At 37.6% G+C, this 19,025-nt stretch overlaps 3 protein-coding genes across 3 annotated transcripts; 1 reads left to right on the forward strand and 2 right to left on the reverse strand.

The window, feature by feature from the left end:
- Positions 1 to 468: 468 nt before the first annotated feature.
- Positions 469 to 3,988, forward strand: LOC137715448 (uncharacterized). The gene is made up of 3 exons (XM_068454782.1): positions 469 to 621; positions 831 to 2,495; positions 3,151 to 3,988. The coding sequence occupies exons 2-3, from the start codon at positions 985 to 987 to the stop codon at positions 3,404 to 3,406; spliced, it is 1,767 nt and encodes a 588-aa protein (XP_068310883.1). The 5' UTR covers positions 469 to 621; positions 831 to 984; the 3' UTR covers positions 3,407 to 3,988.
- A 7,951-nt stretch (positions 3,989 to 11,939) lies between these two features.
- LOC137714240 (transcription factor MYB119-like) lies at positions 11,940 to 14,323 on the reverse strand. Its single transcript, XM_068453499.1, has 3 exons — positions 13,818 to 14,323; positions 13,394 to 13,520; positions 11,940 to 12,794 (listed from the first exon to the last, which is right to left on the reverse strand). Exons 1-3 carry the CDS (start codon positions 14,321 to 14,323, stop codon positions 11,940 to 11,942), a joined length of 1,488 nt encoding a protein of 495 aa, XP_068309600.1.
- A 1,287-nt stretch (positions 14,324 to 15,610) lies between these two features.
- Positions 15,611 to 18,262, reverse strand: LOC137714107 (GDP-mannose transporter GONST2-like). The gene is made up of 9 exons (XM_068453395.1): positions 18,138 to 18,262; positions 17,616 to 17,826; positions 17,294 to 17,433; positions 16,932 to 17,061; positions 16,721 to 16,819; positions 16,432 to 16,586; positions 16,208 to 16,324; positions 16,025 to 16,122; positions 15,611 to 15,942 (listed from the first exon to the last, which is right to left on the reverse strand). The coding sequence occupies exons 1-9, from the start codon at positions 18,260 to 18,262 to the stop codon at positions 15,899 to 15,901; spliced, it is 1,119 nt and encodes a 372-aa protein (XP_068309496.1). The 3' UTR covers positions 15,611 to 15,898.
- Between the last annotated feature and the right edge of the window lie 763 nt (positions 18,263 to 19,025).

Raw genomic sequence — 19,025 nt, forward strand, 5'->3', positions numbered from 1 at the left:
CAATATAGCACGTGTCACCCAACTAACATGAGGAGACGGTCGGAGATCACGGATTCATAAAAAAGCAAAGGTGGTGGTCGGTTGTAACACGTGGCGGACGGAGAGCAGACAGATCAGGTCGGGAACAGTCCGCGTAAGTACCCGCGAGGACTGAAGTTGTTGAGCAGCTTCACACAAAACACCCCACAAATTGGCAGCTGGCTCGGACACGTCGGACCCCACCGAAAAGTAACCAAAATGGAAAACTTAAACCAAAAGTTGTTTATTTTAACAAAAAAAAATCATATTTTTATATTAAAAAATTAATTTTGTTATTATTTATTTTATCTTTAATGTTAAAATTCAAAGTTTTCAAAATTTTTTAATTAATTTTTCCTTGAGTAACCGGCCACGGGACCTCCCCGTCTCCCGTACCGTATAAACATACGGTCTGACTACCTAAACACGCTCCGAGATTTTTCCAAGAAGCTCGTGCCTTGTATATATAGGAGACAAAGAGTGACGCGCTCTCTCTCAAGCTACGCCTTGTGAGCTTCGCTGCGGGTGCGTCGCCGGAAAATTCATCAGTTTCTCCCGACCTTGATCCGAAAACTCACCGGAGTCTGCCGGAAAATTGAACAAGTGAGTTCACGGAAATGCTTTTTTTTACTACCAGGGATCTGAATATTTAGGTTTTCGTGTGAGCCCCATTGAGTGGCTTTGGTATGCGTTTTACCGATCCGATTTTCCTGGAAAGTACAATGAGTGGCATGAGAACTTTCGATTTTCCGGGAAAATTGGGAAACTTTCTCACGTGCTTGGCTGATTTGATTTTTGTTTGGTTTTTACAGGTTAAAGAGTGAGTCGGAAGCAAGAAAGGCGGAGACTTTTTGCAGATCCGATTAAAAATTTCCAAGCTTTATAAATACAAAGTTTTTTGCAAATTTATCAAATTTTTATCAATTTTTGTTCACATTTGTCTCTGATTTGAGAAAGCAGAGAGAAATGGTAGTGAAAGTTGCTTCGACCTGCTTGCAATGGTCGCAGTCGATCGTTCCTCGTTCGACGCCGTCATCTCAAGCGCTAGCCTCCTCAATCGCTTCTCCTTCCTCAAAACGACGTAACAGAGGCGGCGGAGGCGGCGACGGTGGAGGTCAGTTATGTCTCTACGTCCACAGCTTGAACCGGTCGGCGTTGTTCGGTGCGCCGTCGACGAAGCTGAGCCGGTCCCGGTCCTGCGGCTACCAGAAGCCGAGATTCCGGTCCATTAGACGAGCTTGCAGTGCCAGTCTGGACGCCTTCTCAGACGAAGAGTTCTCGAAGAAGATTCAAGAGCTCGCTCTCAGATTCCAGCTCTCCGACAATTTTGACGGCGAAGATGACTCTAACGTTGGCGGAAACGCCTCGGATTCGGAACCGGAAGCGGCGAATTCTGTTGACAATCACGGCATCAGTGAGTCTGCAACGAGAATGAGATTTGAACAGAACCAGAGCCGGTTCCAGTTGCCGCTCGATCTAGAGCCACCGTGGCTGACCGATTGGCAGCGGAGGGACGATATTGTCGCGGAGGTTAGCATCGAGCGGAAGGCAAACAGCGTCGACCTTCCGCTCTCGCTCCGAATCATCAAGCGGAAGATGCAGTGGCAGGAGGGTTTCCGAGAAGCAGGGGAATCTGCGTGCTGCTCTGTAAAAAAGGCCTTCTCTTACATGGTGTTCATAATCCGAGAGCTCCATAGCTACACGTTGCAGATGAGAGAGATTCTCTTCTTCGAAGATTTGCAGGGGATTTTAAGCAGGGTGCAGAAGGAGATGCAAGCTTCGTTCGTCTGGCTATTTCAACAGGTCTTCTCTCAGACGCCGACTCTAATGGTGTATGTAATGATCCTCTTGGCGAATTTTACTGTCTACTCATTAGGCCACAACGCCGCCATTGCGGCTGCTCCGCCGCTCGGGTTGTACGCCAGTGCAGCAGAGACTATTTCAGTGGAAGAAGTTCACACTGAGAACGATAAATTGGATAACCCCCAATTTGATTCTTCCCCAAGTAAGTCGTTTTCAGTGAGCGGCAACAGCAAGACGACATCCGTAGGCGGAAACAATGGCGGTGGAGGGAAGGTCCGACCGGTAGGTAGCGGCACAGACGGTGACGGCCGGTTTGACCGGTCAGACCAGTACCGGACAATAGTCCCCGACGGGGCTTCCCAATTGTCCTCATTCGGGACAACCAGAGAAGCAGAGTCGGTTTCGGGGCAAGAGAGCAGGGAGGAGAAGCTGGCTCTGTGGAATTCAGTAGTGGAAGAAGCTCATCAAATGCGGGGCGTACAAGAATCTCTGGATCACGAAACGATGCAGAGATTTGTTTCGCCGGTGACGGCGAATATCGAGGCGGATGATTACGCCGAGTACTTCAGAACTGAGCTTCTTTACCGAACGGAACTGTCCATGGAGCCTAGCAACGCTCTGCTTCTTGCTAATTACGCGCAGTTCCTCTACCTAGTTGCTCATGATTATGACAGGTACTGTTGCATTTCATCAAATTTCTCATAATTTATTAATTTTAGTGCTTAATTCTAATTTTCATGTTTTAATAGTTACTTAAAACTACTACGATTTAGTAGTATTTTTTTTCACTGGTAGATGAGAGGTCTTATGTTTGATTACTGTTAAAAACGAATTTGAACCACATTATTGCTAACCCATTACGAGGTTAATTATAGCCCCTCCCATTAGTGTATATAATATCATTTACTCAAAAAAAAAAAATTATGTTTTAATTAATTTTAATGTTCATGTCCTTAAATTTGTTGGGTCAGTAATATTATATCACGGTACGAATTAAATTTTGGTGCTGACGGCTAAAAGAGGAGTGTTAAAATTGCTAACGAAAAAAAAATTTGTTAGGTTTATTATGGTGACATTTCTACTTTATTACGACGGTTCTGAGTTCAAATCTAATGGACGGTAGTTTATTCAACGAGAAAAGTCTTGGTCTTGTTTTTTTTTCATTTGTCGTAGTGTTTAAATGTGGTGATGGCATGATAGTGAAGTGTGTGGTGCTCTTTCCGTTCTTGGCAAAAATCATCGTGAGTTTGGTCAGCTCACGCCCTTTACATGAAAAATCTTTGCTTTGATTTCTTAGGGAAGTTTCTAATTTGTTTGTTTAATGAACAGAGCTGAAGAGTACTTTAAAAAAGCAGTACGGGTGCAACCGCCGGACGCGGAGGTGTACAACAAATACGCGACGTTTCTGTGGAGGGCTCGGAACGACTTGTGGGCGGCAGAGGAGACGTTCTTGGAAGCCATCTCGGCTGACCCAAGCAACTCCTTCTACGCCGCTAACTATGCTCATTTTTTGTGGAATACCGGTGGTGAGGAAACTTGCTTCCCTCTCAACTCCGCAGAGACTAATGACATCGAAGATGCATAGTAAATAAAAAGAAGAAAAAAAAAATCCAAACAATAAAAGAAAAAAGGGGCACAAAAGAGATACCTAGAACAGCGAAGCGTAGACTTGTAACGGGAAATTTATTGGGACATTATTCTAAGTCAAATGCATGGTAGTGCGTATTAGCTTGGGATTTGTTACATTAGCATTTCCAACGTAAGTAAGTTTCTATCTACAACGCCAACAAGCGGAGCCGGCACCTTCCTTAATTTTCCCAATTTTACTCGGAATATGGTATTAGAAAACCAAAAAAGAAAAAGGAAAACAGAGAGGCGAGAGTTACTGTATTTTTATAATTATTTGTTGATTCCTCAAGTTTTGGTGGGGTGTGAGAAAATGGGGTGGTGGCGTTTGGGGCGGAGGGGAAGCACGTGACGCGGACGCAGTCACATGCGCGGCAAAACGTCAGCAACAATTGCAGTGTGTTTGGCTGATGCGCGGAAGTGGTTTGCTTGTGCACAGATTATCATGTCTATTTTGTTAATTATATATTTTTTGGTTGGCACAATCACATGGCAAAAGTGTAATTAGCGTCCTTGTTAATATATGCCATTTTGAAGTTTACTACAATTTCTTCTAAATTTTTAATACAACTTGTCAACGAGAGAACGTGTTTCACGTGCATTTTATTTACTGGTATCGGTCATTGGCCTCCTCCTTCGTCTTAGGAATGATGGTTCTGAAAACCCCTCTGGAAATTTGTGCTGTTCACTTAGTGATTGGTGGGGTATGATTACATTGTGAACTTCGCTGATTTGTTTCGGTCGGTGGTTGGTTGATAAGAAACATGAGTACCCTTTGTCTAAAGAAACAATGATGACACAATACCACAATAAAATGGTTGATGATGCATGGGGGACTGAAAAAAGGGGAGTCCCAATCTTAAGTGAAAGTGTAAAAACACTCCTAATGCCAAAAATATACGATGTACAACTGCTTCTTACATTATACAATTCATAAGAGTAGTGGCGGATGCACATTGAGATTATGGTGGTCTCATATCACCTGAAGTTCGAGAGGTATATATGTAAAGGTCTTTTGAGGACCCTCCAAATGTTTGAAACGGTTTTCTTTTTGTGTCAACCAAGTGTTTAATGTAATGTTTGCTAGATATATCTCGACATATTTAGTCAACAGAACTCGACAAATTGTCTTGATATCACTCATTAGATTGCTTCAGCATACGTCGATATTTGTTGACATGTGTGCAATATTGTTTGGCAGATGACAACAAGCCAACTATGTTTTAGACGAAATCCCTAAGTGAATAATAAACTAAATTTTTTTTGTGCATTTGACGCTCTGTTTCTATCTAAAAAACTTATACTTTAACACCGAGACTCCCAATGTTTGAATCCTAAATCCGCTATTGCGCACAAGTGACTATGTTGTTGAATTCCGTATACGCTTCTAGTTCCATGTCAGAATATAGTAAATTCTCGAAGGATGAGGGTTCCAGAGGACAACATATAGATTTGACGAAAGAAGTGTGAACACAAAGCAAAGCAACGAAGAGTCATTTTTTTATGCATAATGTGCACGTATAGTCGTATACTCATATATAAATGCAAATATTGGCCACATAAATAGTAGCATTCTTCTTCTTTTTCTTCCCTTTTAATAGAATTTCAATCATGCGAACTGTAGGAGTTTAGACCTTAGAGGGTGCATAAAGCTCAGCTCAACGCGGAGTGGCATGGGAATTGGAAGTGTTTGCTTTAGAAAGTCAAATATGACTAGACACATACCTATGTTATATAGTATTGATAAAGATGAAGAATAATATTATAGCGGTGGGAGACGAATGGATGCATATAAGAAGAAAATAGGTTAGTTTGGGAATTGGGATTCAGTTAGTCCAACCAGAAAATGACGATCTATCACGTGAAATCAAAGATGGTGTATAATTATCCTAACACAACCTCCATGTCTCCATTCATCCTCCCATATGCCTCCCCATGCCCCTCTCTCAGACTCTCTCATTCGTCGGTTACCAATCATATGGGTTGGGTAGTTATTAGTTTTGGGTAAATTTTTGTAGATAACATGGCAATAATAATATATCATAACAACGAAATCTTATTCCATTAAGTGTGGTTGGTTGTATGAATCCTAAAGCGCCATTGTTCTCAATTTTGCTTCAAGTCTTTCGTTAACTCTAAATAGTTCATGTCTTTTCTTAAAGTCTATTCTCAAATCTTCATCTACTTCTTTTGCCCTGAATTTCTGTCTCATAATCGCATTTTCTAATCGGAGCATCTGTAAGTCGTCGTTTCCCATGTCCAAACCACCTTAACCGATTTCTCTCATCTTATCTTCGATTGTGTAGACTCCTACATTATCTCGGATATCCTCGTTCTTTTTCCTGTCATTTCTTGTGTGCTCACACTTCCAACGAAGCATTATCATCTTCGCTACACTCATTTTTTGCACATGTTGATGCTTGACCGCCTAACATTCTGTGCCGTAAAGCATTGTTGGCCTTATTGCCGCCCTATAAAATTTTTCCTTGAGCCTTATGGTCGCACAACACACCCCATACACTCTTCCACTTCATTCATCTAGCTTGTATTCTATGCTTGAGATCTCCATTCAATTCTCTGTTCTTTTGTAATATAGATTCAAGATAATGAAAGCGTTCACTCTTTGGTACTTATTGATCTCCAATCCTTACTCTTATCTCATTTAGACCCCTATTTTCACTAAACTTGCACTCTATATACTCTGTCATTGACCAAAAAACTTTTAAAAATACCAACCCTTCTTACCGGAGGTTAAGCTTCAAAATAACCATATATAAATGTAATTTTGCTAGCATCGATAATACATGCAGGAGTCGGTCTGACTATGAACAGTTTACTAATACGAAACTCTATCAAATTCATTTGACTATAAACTGTTAACTGATGCAAAACTCACTTTAATTCTATACCAATCAGCAAGTGTCAGTCCTTAGGCGTGATAATGACAGTTGATGCTAAGATATCTTATTTTGGATTTCCACCTGTTCCCTCTTATGGTTACTAGTATTTTGTTGTTAACATAATCATTTGCTTTTTCTCTTATTCTCCAAAGAAACGAGGTTACCATACACAAATTTCTTGAAAGAAACTCATTAAAAAACCATGTTTACACGTTGAGCAGAAATTGCGAATGAATCTTAACTGCCCATGCAAACGGTTATTAATCATAGAATCGTTAGTAATTGGGTATTAACGTTTCACAAATACGTATTATATGATCTATATATTCGCCCAAGTTTTTTTTTGTATAAAGGCACTGCGATTGGTGTTATGTGCTTAAGGATGATTCACTAAACACAATTAGTAAAATATATCTTGCGTGGAAGTTTTACTTACGTGTCAACCAAGAACTCTTAGTTACATCGATAATGCAAATTAGTCTTTAAACTCGACGCACGATGGTTGCCTTATGATATTTTGTTGATCTTTGGTAATACTATATAGTCATGTACGATAAAGGACGCAGCTCAAGACATTTTGATTCATCTAGACATTTTAGTAATGTGATTCAGTAGAGAGACGTGCTCTAAGATATATATATATATTTGTTATTATTAAGGGGAGGGGAGGTTTTGAACATAATTAGGAAAATTTGTCTGAGCATATTCATGCAAACATATAGACTCAGGACTTCACAATAGAGACTTGACATTAATTTTGTGCTCTAGTAATGTGATAAAAAAACGTTGAGTTATTAGATAGTGGCTGTATTGTGTTGCAATTCCAACTTAATAAGTTTTCTAGCTTGGATAGTAATAACATAATAGGTGTCACTCGTACTCGTATATTAATAAATTTAAGGTAGAGCTATCCACACGCTCATTTTTCTTTTTCTCTCAAGTTTTGATCGTTGGATCGAATGAATGAAAAAAAATTTCTGGCCAAAATTGACAAACGTTTGTGAGAAGTAAAAATAGGTGTGTGATTAGCACTTTCTTATATTTAAGTTTGGGAAAACCAATAAGTTAATTAGTTTGGATTAAATAAATCTTAAAATCAATTTAAAATGTTAATTGAGATTAATTATATTAATTAATAATACAGTACAAAGATGTCACACGGGTTTTAAAGATAGTTTAAGAGTTTCTAGACCCATTGAGCTTTTGACTTACGCATGACAAATTATTAAAGAAGAAAAAAAGGGCCATGAATAGACATGAGGCCATGGTAAGAACGGAAAGTCAAAAGCTCAAATTTTGGGTGGTTTACTTTAGTTAATACAATTTTATAGGATATAAATTCGGGAAATGATTTTCGCAATTTTTTTGTCTTTTATATATATTTTTTATTTGTAATTATTGGATTGAATAAATTAAACACAATCAACAAACAAGTTAAATATAGATGTGTGGTAGGCCAGAAGGATATGTACATGTTTATTATTTCCCAAACCTAGAACTCATCCTTAACAACCCTAGAGGCTAGCCACCTAGAGGATATCTTGCCAACACTGAATCCTCGTCTTTATCTCTTTCGGAGATTGGTATGAAGACTTTGGAGGTCTTGTATTTGTGAGACTTTTGGAAAGCCAAGAAGACCATGGAGGGAAGGCATTTTCAACCAAGATACATGAGAATATTTTACCTAAAGATACATGAGAATTAATTAAGAACTTAAACTCATGCTAACTAAAGTTTAATTACTTCCATTGCCATGTTTGATTTTGTAGCATGTTATTGTGTAAAAGGACTAGAGAAAATTAGTTTCCTCAAATAGATGCAGACAACAAACGTCCCCAACCTCATGGGTACATTTAAGGCGGAAGGTGCAGTCGCATAGGGCCTCAAATTTGAAGGTGCCCCCAAAATTTTTTGTTATCTAATATTTATATGTAATAATATTCTATATTTAAAAATTACTTTTGTTATGTAATAATGTTCTATATTAATATTTTTTTTTAGCACTTCAAACTACATGGTAATGCCAATTTGTCCATTTATAAAAAGTAAATTGATTTGCTATTATCAGTAGTGCCTTCACCTATATTGTAATACGTAGATTAATAACACCATGTGGCGGTATGGTCGTCATCTAAAAATTTTCTCCATATATCTGAGCTCGATCTTAGGCTCAATAATGTTTGTTTCTAGCTCAACTATGTGAAGCTCGTTTGTTAGTAGTTATTAGATGAAGTTCACACACACTGTGTGTGTGTGTGTAAATATAAAAGATTTAAAAAGAAAGAAATATATGGAAGGAGAGAATTTTGTTTGAGAGAAAAATGAAAGAGAGAGGGGAAGAGAGAGAACGTGAGAGTAAGGAGAGAGGTTTTTATTTTTTAAATTAGAGACAATTCTTTGATTATATGAGGGTAAAGGAAGTAAAAGAACAACAAAAAAAATTTTGTGCGAAATTATTTCAATGTCCATGATTTTTCTTTTAATTATGTGTGGAAGAGTATAATGGTATTTTTCTTGATTTTAGTTAACAAAGAGCGTTCTATTAAAAAGTAGTATAAAAGGTGATTATTATTATTATTATTATTTTGACAAGTTTGTATTGACTATTGAGTTACTCCATTGCTGGTCCCATAGCCGTAATCTAGATGATACTGATTATTATGGATCAACACGGGCCTAATATTTTATGTCCAAATGATAATCTAGACGCAATTGATGAACTATAGGCGGATTTGATAACATGTTAGCTTGGATAAAAAAAAAAGTGGAGTAAATTAGGTGGAGGAAGGTGAAAAATGAGGAAGCAAACATGGTAAAACCAAAAAACAAAAAAATGTGGTTTTTCCTATAAATCTCGTCTTGTGGATTTGATCTGTTATATATGAATCCTAGTCTGATATCCAAAAGCTGTTAATTATGAGTGATGTTATTGACATTTTAAAACTATTATTTTGCATAGATAATTGTTTCTTTTTTGTGTTTTTATAAATTTAGAGTATATGATGACTTTTTAGAACATCAATAAAAATTTCCATAACTATTTGCGTAGGGATATTAGTTAAGGCCATTTTGCTACCATTTCACTTGGAGGTCTAATCAATCAAATTGTTGTGAAATGACACCAATAGGGTAATACTCTTACGCGCAAAGGTGGAGCCAATGCATGCTTGTGCAAGCCTATGCATGTGTCCTTTCTCATGTCCTTTCTCATGTTTTTATTACTTTTGCCCGAAGGGGCGAAGCCAGTAAATGCCCACATGCCCGAAAAAGGATCCTAGTTGGATCCTTTTGCTAGGGATCCTAGATCGTGATTATTCATCGTGCATCGTACGATCAATTTTTGTTAGATACTATTTATATTTAATTTTAAAATTTAAATTTTGAAATGATTTATCATCGCACGATATACGATGAACATTTATGATCACGGAATCCCCAAGATCCTTAGGAAAAGGATCCGACGGGGATCCTTTTCCCACATGCCCATGCATCTTTCCTTTCTCATGTATTTAATACTTTTACGCCTAGCACTACAAAAAAAAGGGTCTATGGATACAAAAGTAAGGACACGAATGAGGACTTTGTGTCTATTGGAACACCAATAAAGTGAAAGTGCCCATTGAATAAAAGACACTAACTATTGTGCCCAATGTAACTAAAAATAGACACAATTACATTAGCTGACAGCTTTATTAAAAATGTCGACTCAAATATATTATGCGTGCCAATAGTTTGCTTCTAAAGACACAAATGTTTATTTTTTATTACAATTTCAAAAACTTATGGCCCACCACACCCCTACTTTCTCTCCTTCTCTTCCCATAACCCACCCACATCCCATTTGCTCTCTCTCCCCTTAACCCTCTGATCTCTCTCTCCCCCCTCCCCCCCTTAGCCCTTTCGCTGACACCGATTTCTCTTCTCTCCAGTCTCCAGTCTTCAGCAGTAAACCCACACTCCACTTACTCTCTCTCCCCTTTAACCCCACCCACATATTTCTCACACTCATTTTCCTTATTTTTATTTTTTGTTCAGAACCCACCCCTTTGTTTTGTAAAACCAGATTCTCTCTTTATTCCCTCTCTGTTCTCTCTTGTAAATTGTGTGGTTTTTCTTTATCTTTGCATTTGATATTCATGACTTCTATGAGGGTCCATATACTGCATGTCATCTGGTTAATTCGTTTCTGGAGCAGCAAAGATTTGATGAGGTGCAAGGCCTGCTAGGGAAGATGCATCTGTCCAAAAATATTTGCCTTCAAGCTTTTTTTTTTGTTTGTATTAGAGAGAAGATATGTAACATTACAATATATGTTTGTGAGATTCAGAAGGTGAAAGTTGGTTTCATGGTTGTAGGCTTTCTTCATTTCATGAAAATTTAAATTTTTTTTCATTTTCTCAATTGAGTTTCAATTTTTCAAATTTTTTTATTTTTTTATTAATTAATTCATGTTGGCATAATTATAATATAAGTGCCAACATGGCTAGAAAGGCCTATCTGGAAAAGTTGTCAGAATGGGGCACAAATGGACCACTGTTTGTGCTTGCCTCTCTCGCACAAATACACTATTGTGCTCTTTTACCAATGGTAACACCCATAGAGGGCACATATACACATCGTTGCTGCACTGTTGCTATTAGTCTATGAGCATAATTGTTGGTGCTTTTCGGCCTCAAGGGGCACATATAATTTATTGTGCGCAGTATTCATATTTTTTGTAGTGTAGAGACAGAGCTAGTGCATGCTCGCGTATGCCCATGCACATCCCCTTTCTCATTTTTTTATTTATTTTAATTTTTTTGTCAAGAAAATAAATTTATAAAGAGAAACCTCGAGTTTTACAGATTTCAGTGCAAATAATACATAATTCCTCTAAAATTCTAAAGTGCCCCCTTTCTTCCTTGTTTCATTTTTCACTATCATGTTAATTTTTTTTTTTAACAAACGATATTATCTACACTAAGGGGTTGAGGATGATTCATAAAATGTTGAAAATTGAAGATTTGACTAAAATTGATATCAAACGTATGTAAAGTTTAAATCCACACGACAATGTTAACAAAACTAAAAACGTGAACCAAGAACAAAACAAAAATATTCTTCTCACTTTTCTTTCATCTTAATTCCCTTTTAAAATCAACTGAAAACAGAAAAACGTAATCCCGAAATATTCAATTGAATAAACGCAATGCATGGAGATAATTAATGGTGGGCAAAAGCATTCCACTCTAGCTATCTTTCATGCCCACCGACCAAAACTCTCAGATCAACAAAAATGTCATGAATCACAGGCCGTTAGGAAAAGTAAAGAAAAAGACACAAAGAAAGCTGAAAAGAAACTGCAGAAAAGAAACTTCGATAGTTCAGCTGCTGCAAAATGAAAAACCACACATACCATTTGTTCAGTTACACCCCATAAGCAATGTAGCAGTAACTAAGCCAACCAACACCATATTGGTAATTTCAAATCCAGACAACAAAGAAGAAAAAGAAAGAAGAGTATTCAGGTTTCACAAATTTCTAAGGTGACCGGCCATCACTTATTAGTTCCTAGTAGTTCTTCAAACCCAGAACCATGTACTAGGTTAAGGATCAGGTACCTTGAGAAGCAGACCCCATCTCTATCAAATCCATCTCTCGCCTTTCGTTTGAAGCAGAAGCAGCAGCTTGAAGATGATGATGATGATCATGTGACACCAAATATTCCATGTTTGTGTTGTAAAACCCTAAGTGAGGATGATGATCATTGGGATTATAAGATGATGAATTGGCTGCTCCATTTAAGAGGTATGAGAGGTACAGGTCAGAATACAGAGGGGTAGGAGTAGCAGGACTGGGGGTACTGGTTGTAGTGGTAGTAGTAGTGGGATTAATTATAGAACTATTAAAATTGTAAATGTTTGGATTTTGTGAGGCTTCCATTGGACTAACAATTAGTCCAACATTGTTCTCAGTGGAATTGGAAGGCTGTTGCGGATGATTGTGAGGATTGTTGGTGAAGAAATTTTGCATGAAAACAAGTTCGTCATCATTGTATAAAGAGTCAGCCAAATTCAATGGAGAATCACAACAGTTGCTAGTAGTGGACTGATCAGATGGCTCTGTGACCAAAATGTTGAGGTAGGTTTTTGATGGATCTTCATGAGAGAGGGTGGAAGAGCTTGTAGGGGTACTAGAGGAAATATTGGAGTTATTGATTATGAGGTTCTTGCTCGTGATGTAGTTTTGGAGTATGGATGACTGAGGCTTCTTGTTGTTTCCATTTTTGCCTTCAGTTTGCTTGTTTTTTCTCCTTGAATTCTGCCTCCTTTTTGTTGCATTCCAATGGTTTTTTATGGCGTTTTCGGTTCTTCCTGGAATGCGTTTTGCAATCTCTGCCCAACGGTTTCCAACTCCAGTATGAGCGTCAACAAGTATTGCCTCCTCCTCTTCAGTCCAGCTATCTTTCTGAAAAAAAAAAACAAAATCACCAAGAAACAAAATATTGAACATTGCACTCTTAAAAATAATAAGCAATAGGGAACCAAATTATGTACTGCAAGAAAAAACCCAATGAATTACTGTTTTTTAACTCAGAAACCCTAGAAAGTTTCTATTTCGATTGCAATCAATATTTTAACTCTAATATTAGACATTTCTAAGATGTAATTTGATTACAAAATCCCTATGCAAAATAAACATTTACAAACATGTTTACATCCAAAAGCTAGAAGAATAGATGTTTAAATGATCTTGAGCTTGGAACTAGGGTTTTGACAATGAAATTTGAATCCCCAAACGGAAAGAGAGGAAATCTATGAGATCCACAAATTGATCCTTCACAAATCACAATCCAAATTTGCGCCTTTGACTTTTTGCTGTATCTTTGCCATAGATCACAATCCAGGCAAAAATGTAGCAAAATTTGGATACTTTTTTCATGGTGAAATTCTAACTTGTAGCTAATTAATTGTACAAATCTGAAAATGTATTCCAGCGGCCAATTTTCTTAGATTATTCATGCATCAAAATTTATAACACCCCAAAGAGATCTAAGAACAAATTACCTTGATATCGGGGCGCAAATGATTGTGCCATGTTTCTCTGCACTGCTTGCCAACCCTACCCTCCAACGTCTCTGCTATCTGTGCCCATTTTCTCACTCCATATTGCTTCACCAGCCTCATCAGCTTCCTGAAAATTTCACCACACCAAAACAAAACCAAACAAACAAAAAAAAAAAGCCATTTAAGTTTACATGAAATATTATTTGATGGCTTCAAAAAATCGATCTATAAACAACGAAACATGAAAAATGGATAAAAACTTTAAGAAAATCCCAATTAATTTTACATGCAGCATTGTTTGATGGCTTCAAGAAATCATGAACATCGAAACATGAAAAGTCCATTAACTTTAAGAAAAAAACAAGGACAAGTTAAGAGAAACATGATAAGGTTTCTTGTTACACAGACATATCTCTATTTTTACCTGTCTTCTCCATCAGTCCACTGTCCCTTTATTATAGTAGCAGCAGTTAAACCCTTTTTAGCTCTCTTTCCGACCGCTTTGCAATTCCTTTCGGAAACCCTTCCTTCTTCTCTGAAACCATCTGTGGTATTAGGGTTTTGCCCTTGAAACCAACTCATCATCAAGGCTTCTCCTTGTCCAACAAAAAATTCATCCACAAAGCTTGGCTCTTGGAGATGATTTGTAGTAGCACTATAATTGCTAGGCCAAGAAGCTGCTGCCTCATGACCAACTATTGCACCACCACCGCCAAAAGAAGCAAAACCACTCAACCCATTTGAGGAAACCACCTTCTGATGATCTTTGTTGCTTGCATTGTTTTGACTTTGATGACTTCCCCACAAGAATCTATCTATGGCTGTCAATGGAGGACCTGTTTTATATATGCTATGATGTTGTGTGTTGTTTCTAAACCCATAAACTCCAAGATCGCCACCACCCCCTCCTCCTCCTCTACCTCCCTCCATGAAAAGAGACACTTGAAAATTAAGATTGAGAAAATGCAAGAGGAAAGAGATTAATTTAGGGTTCAATTTTGGTAAGCCTTTTTGAGGAGTTTTTCTTGTTTTTGGTTTGAGCTTAGACTAAGAGAGAGAGAGAGAGAGAGAGAGAGAGAGAGAGAGAGAGAGAGAGAGAGAGAGAGAGAACAAACAATCCCATACGATAGCTTGACAAATAGCATGTATTATGCCAAGTAACGAGCCATATGGCATAATAGTCATTGATCTGAAGATGCATCTAACGGTTGAGAATTTTCTTTGGCTGTAACTCCTGAGCTTCCTCTCTTGTACAAAAGTAGAAAGAGTTAGACAGAGATTAGTGCATTCGTTATTAAAATTATTTTTTGTTACAAGATTTTTAAAATTTTGGACTAAACCTCAGGTAATTATCTGGGCAGCTACCAAATGTTAATCACTATGGCGCCATCATGATGTAAAGATAAATTTGCCCCCGAAATGAACACTCTAGCTCATGTCACCTATGAAGTGAGAGGGTATTTTGGATCATTGTGACCCTAACGAAAATGAGGGATAGAAATTAAATCTTGGAAAATTGTTTTAAGTGTCTGGGTTAATTATGAATTAATTATAATTTATTAGGAAGAGGAATTCTGGCAAAACTTCAAGCCTCAGTTTTATTGCTTTTTAATTTGTATGCCTGCTAAATGCTTAGCCAATTGTAGATATTCCAATTTCTTTCGGATTAATCTCCCTCATCGTAATATATTTTTATTTTTATACATTTTGTTTTAATTTTTGAATGTTTGGTCTCTCATTGCTTCTTTTTAATTTGGATTCAAGAAATAAGGTACGTCCTGAGTGTATGACCATTTTGACTTAGAGAAAAGAATGAGCTCAATTTATCGATTTAATAACTTTCCAACATTATCTTCAAGCCCTTGACACTACAATTTCCGTTACTAAAGTAGATGAAGAGGTTTTAATTTTTTTTTAAAAAAAGGTAATTAATATTTATGAACAATTACCTAAAGAGATATCGGAACGTTTAACTAATGTAAGTTGCAGGAGAGGAAATTTGAATTCATTTTATAAGAAGAAACCTATTCATTCTACCCAATGTAATAACATCCACAAAACAAATATTGAAAAGTCAAATGGAGGTAATACTAGCTACGTGATCAGAAAGTAACTGTTTTTTTTCTTTATTGTGTTCATATAACTGTTTGGTTTAGCGATGTCCGTCTTCATTTTGTTGAGGAGATTTCAAATTCAAATCTCATAGACAACCATTATTAACCCAAAAACAAATCTGACGGCTATATCTAGCTTGGCCAAACACAACCAATTAGTAAATGTAAATGGATGTGCAATTTTCAACTCCAGTAACTCATTGATGCTATGTTTGGAGGAAATAAAATCTTTGCCTTCTTCACCAAGAAAGGAAATTTCGCACTAGAACAACAAAACCAAAACTACAAACAAGTATCCACTTCTTAGGCTTGGAAACCATTACGTGCAGCCAGTTTCTTAAATCCGAGCGCGAATCAGTTCCCTGAGTTCAATAGTAAGTGTAGGTCCGGATCAGGACATTTTGGCCCTGGCGAAGAATACTCCGGCGAATAAACCTGGGGTAAACAAAAGTTAATAAGTTGAGAGTAGAACACCAAAAGAATCACACTGGTATTCAAGGTCTTCACAGTTGCTTACCGAATAGTATGCTGAAGAGGTTTGGTAGACTAAGAGGCACTTTGAAAAGGACTAAACCAGCGAGAGAGATTGGAATTTTGTTTAAGGAACCGACGAGACTGTAAAGCAGAAGAACATCAGAGGTTCCTATATAGATACTCATATGAAGTTTTCGTTTTGATCTTGAGTATACATTGATGTTACCTGTAGGTGGTCGGGCCTGTTTGATGCAAAAACCACATCGAGGTGAAGCTGATGGCAAGTCCAAGCAATCCACTAGCCGTTGCAACAACCCAAAACATTGGCAATTTGATCACATCTCTGCATATTGAAACCAAAACAGTAAGTAGAAGTAAAGTTAATGTGCTTCCTAGGAGAAAATGGCATGAAGTTTATGTCAAACTTTGAATTATAGAGATAAAGCTTACACGTTCAGTACGTATTCCCATTCATCAAACAGAATAATCAAAAGAGCAGCGAAAGGTAGAGATAACAAATTGTTCAGCAAGACCATTGAAACTTCGTTGAGGGATCCAGATCTTGTGTACGTCTTTGCTTCATCCATGACTCGCCGTAGAGTGAGCTGTCAAAATAGAGAGTATTTGCACAAATTATAAAATGATCTGAGGTATAATTCAAATAATCCAAATATAAATTTACAGGTCCCCGATACAAACTAGAATTAACAAATCTCCAAAACTTAACACTACTACTTACTGAGTAGCTTGCTGTTAGTACGCAGTTTGAAAGCTGCCATGCGTAACCTACTGTATCGAAGGAGATATCTGTAATGCCACTGCTGATAGCAGAGATAATCTGCAATACATATGGAAACAATACTGCTTATTCAAAACTTCTCTGTAAAAATATTTTCTGGGGAACGAAAAACTAAATGTACTCCATCAACGGTAAGTGTAGAGTTGATTACCATAAAAAACATGGCAGTCCACACTTTCTGATTCTGATGTTTCCGGAACAAATACAATTCTCCAAGTGCTGTTAAAATATTTGTCACATTCTTCAGAATGGTTACCATTGCTATGTTTACGTACTTCAAACTGAAAGGAAAAACATATTAATCACCGTAGACTAAGTTCTCCATGTATGTTAGAATATCTTTGGCAATAAACAATACAGAGATTCGAATGATGAGAAATATATATTGTGGATCCAATACTCTTCACAACCTCTCTTTTACTCTAGGCCTGAACTATAATTCTAATTTGAAAATGACAAAAAAAAAGAAAAGAAAAACACCAAAAGATGCAGAGTATGCGGTCAACAAGCTACCTATACATGCCCGATACAAGCATGCCGATGAAGATTACATTGACAGGGATCCAGACCCTAACCAGTTTCCAATTCAACTTTTCCACTGTAGCGACTCCAGAGAAGCCCAAGAGGACAACAATTACGGTACTTATCAAATTCTGCAGAGAAGCATAAGGAAGAAATAAGTTTTTGCTATGACTGCCTAAATTTGTGGAAGTGCAAAGAAATGATAATCAAATTAGTGACAAAGGCTCAATTATCAGCGTAGAAAAATCAAAACCCTTGTACGTGTTTCGTCCTTATCAAAGAAAGTCGGTTGGAAGGGCATTACAATACATACTTGATAAAACATCAATGACACGCCTGCATTGAAGTTGTAACCGGAGAGAACAACTTTGTTCAGCAATATCATACTGCAAGAAGAAATGCAATAAGCTGTCCCAGACAACAGAGGTCCAGATTTCCTTGCTGACCCATGTTCACGCTTTTCATCCCCACCGTTTGGAACAGAGACGATCTCACCATGCCCTCCTCGACTCCCTCTAAACAACCTGCTTTCAAGAAAGTACCCGAAAAAAGGGACAATGCGCGAAATTAACAATGTGCCGATATAACCACACAGCTTCCATAGTCTATATGCTTCGCTCATCCAACATCAACGAATGAACACAGTCAGAAATTGTCATTATTCTAAGATTACTCATGTTCTAAAAGTGACCACCATAAACAAAAATTCATAGTGTCCATTAAAGTTACCTCTTTAACTAAATAAGTACAAAAACAAAACAAAAAAAAAATCAAATTTCTTGTGGAGCTTCAAAGCCTTCGATCAACAAAAAGTAAGAGTAGCTGAGGAGTCTACCTGTCAGTCAATGTCACAGCTCTTCGTTCCGGAAGGATCGAATGTAGTCCTCCATTGATAGAGCCAACTTCTGGGTCCTCACTATCATGGACTTTTACTTGATCCAACTTGAAATCAGATGACATATCACCCACCTGGAAAAGCAAAAAAATCAACAACCCTATTGCAAACTAAGCTCAAATTCATTTTCTGAAGCTAAAAATCATATCTTTTGCACTCAGAGCTCTAAATTCTCTTACCAATAAAACGCTTTTGCGCTTTTTTTATTGTCTTTTAAACTCTGGAAATTTATTGCGCTTTTTTGTTTCAGTCTTTCAAACTCTGGAAATTTATAACAGAAGACAATGAATGGGAATAGGAATAGCTTGGCGAAAGCAGAAAAGGGAGATGTATCAAGCAATTGGGTAATGAAAATCATGAAGAAAACGTGAATTCATGAATACCCCATCTTTTTTAAGAACACGCAAAGGCCATTAGGTGTGGATCTGAGCTAAGCGTGGCAGTACTGCCTCTGTGAGAGAGAGAGAGAGAGTGAGTGTTAAGAAAGGAAGAAACAGAGTGGGAAGGCGAGATTCCAGGAGACTGCCATAGAAATTGAATTGAATAATATTTGGGAATGAGGAACAATTCCCCATGCTCCCAAAGTCAAACCCTGGCGCGAGTCATCATCCTCCATCTCTCTCTCTCCTCTCTCTCTCTCTCTCTCTCTTTCGCTCTCTCTAGAACAAGAGGAAGAAGTTCAAGGAAAAGTGAACTGGGTTTCTTCTTCTCTTCTGTGAATCGAATCAGGGACGCTGGAATCTGGAATTAGCACAGCAATGAAGTGTGGTTTTCGTGTGGAATTTCAAACGGTTTGCTTCTTTGCGCGGAAATTATGGGATTGATTTT

The sequence above is a fragment of the Pyrus communis genome, chromosome 14, assembly GCF_963583255.1.
Source record: "Pyrus communis chromosome 14, drPyrComm1.1, whole genome shotgun sequence".
NCBI lineage: Eukaryota > Viridiplantae > Streptophyta > Magnoliopsida > Rosales > Rosaceae > Pyrus > Pyrus communis.

What these genes read in the sequence shown, in the direction of transcription:
- LOC137715448 (XM_068454782.1), top strand. Translation starts at nt 985, where the DNA reads ATGGTAGTGAAAGTTGCTTCGACCTGCTTGCAATGGTCGCAGTCGATC. An exon ending in GTTGCTCATGATTATGACAG is followed by an intron (nt 2,496 to 3,150) that starts GTACTGTTGCAT and finishes TTTAATGAACAG; the next exon opens with AGCTGAAGAGTACTTTAAAA.
- LOC137714107 (XM_068453395.1), bottom strand. Translation starts at nt 18,262, where the DNA reads ATGTCATCTGATTTCAAGTTGGATCAAGTAAAAGTCCATGATAGTGAG. An exon ending in GGACTGCCATGTTTTTTATG is followed by an intron (nt 16,820 to 16,931) that starts GTAATCAACTCT and finishes TATGTATTGCAG; the next exon opens with ATTATCTCTGCTATCAGCAG. An exon ending in TGGGAATACGTACTGAACGT is followed by an intron (nt 16,325 to 16,431) that starts GTAAGCTTTATC and finishes TTCAATATGCAG; the next exon opens with AGATGTGATCAAATTGCCAA.
- LOC137714240 (XM_068453499.1), bottom strand. Translation starts at nt 14,323, where the DNA reads ATGGAGGGAGGTAGAGGAGGAGGAGGGGGTGGTGGCGATCTTGGAGTT. An exon ending in TGGACTGATGGAGAAGACAG is followed by an intron (nt 13,521 to 13,817) that starts GTAAAAATAGAG and finishes TGAAATTTTCAG; the next exon opens with GAAGCTGATGAGGCTGGTGA. An exon ending in ATTTGCGCCCCGATATCAAG is followed by an intron (nt 12,795 to 13,393) that starts GTAATTTGTTCT and finishes TTTTTTTTTCAG; the next exon opens with AAAGATAGCTGGACTGAAGA.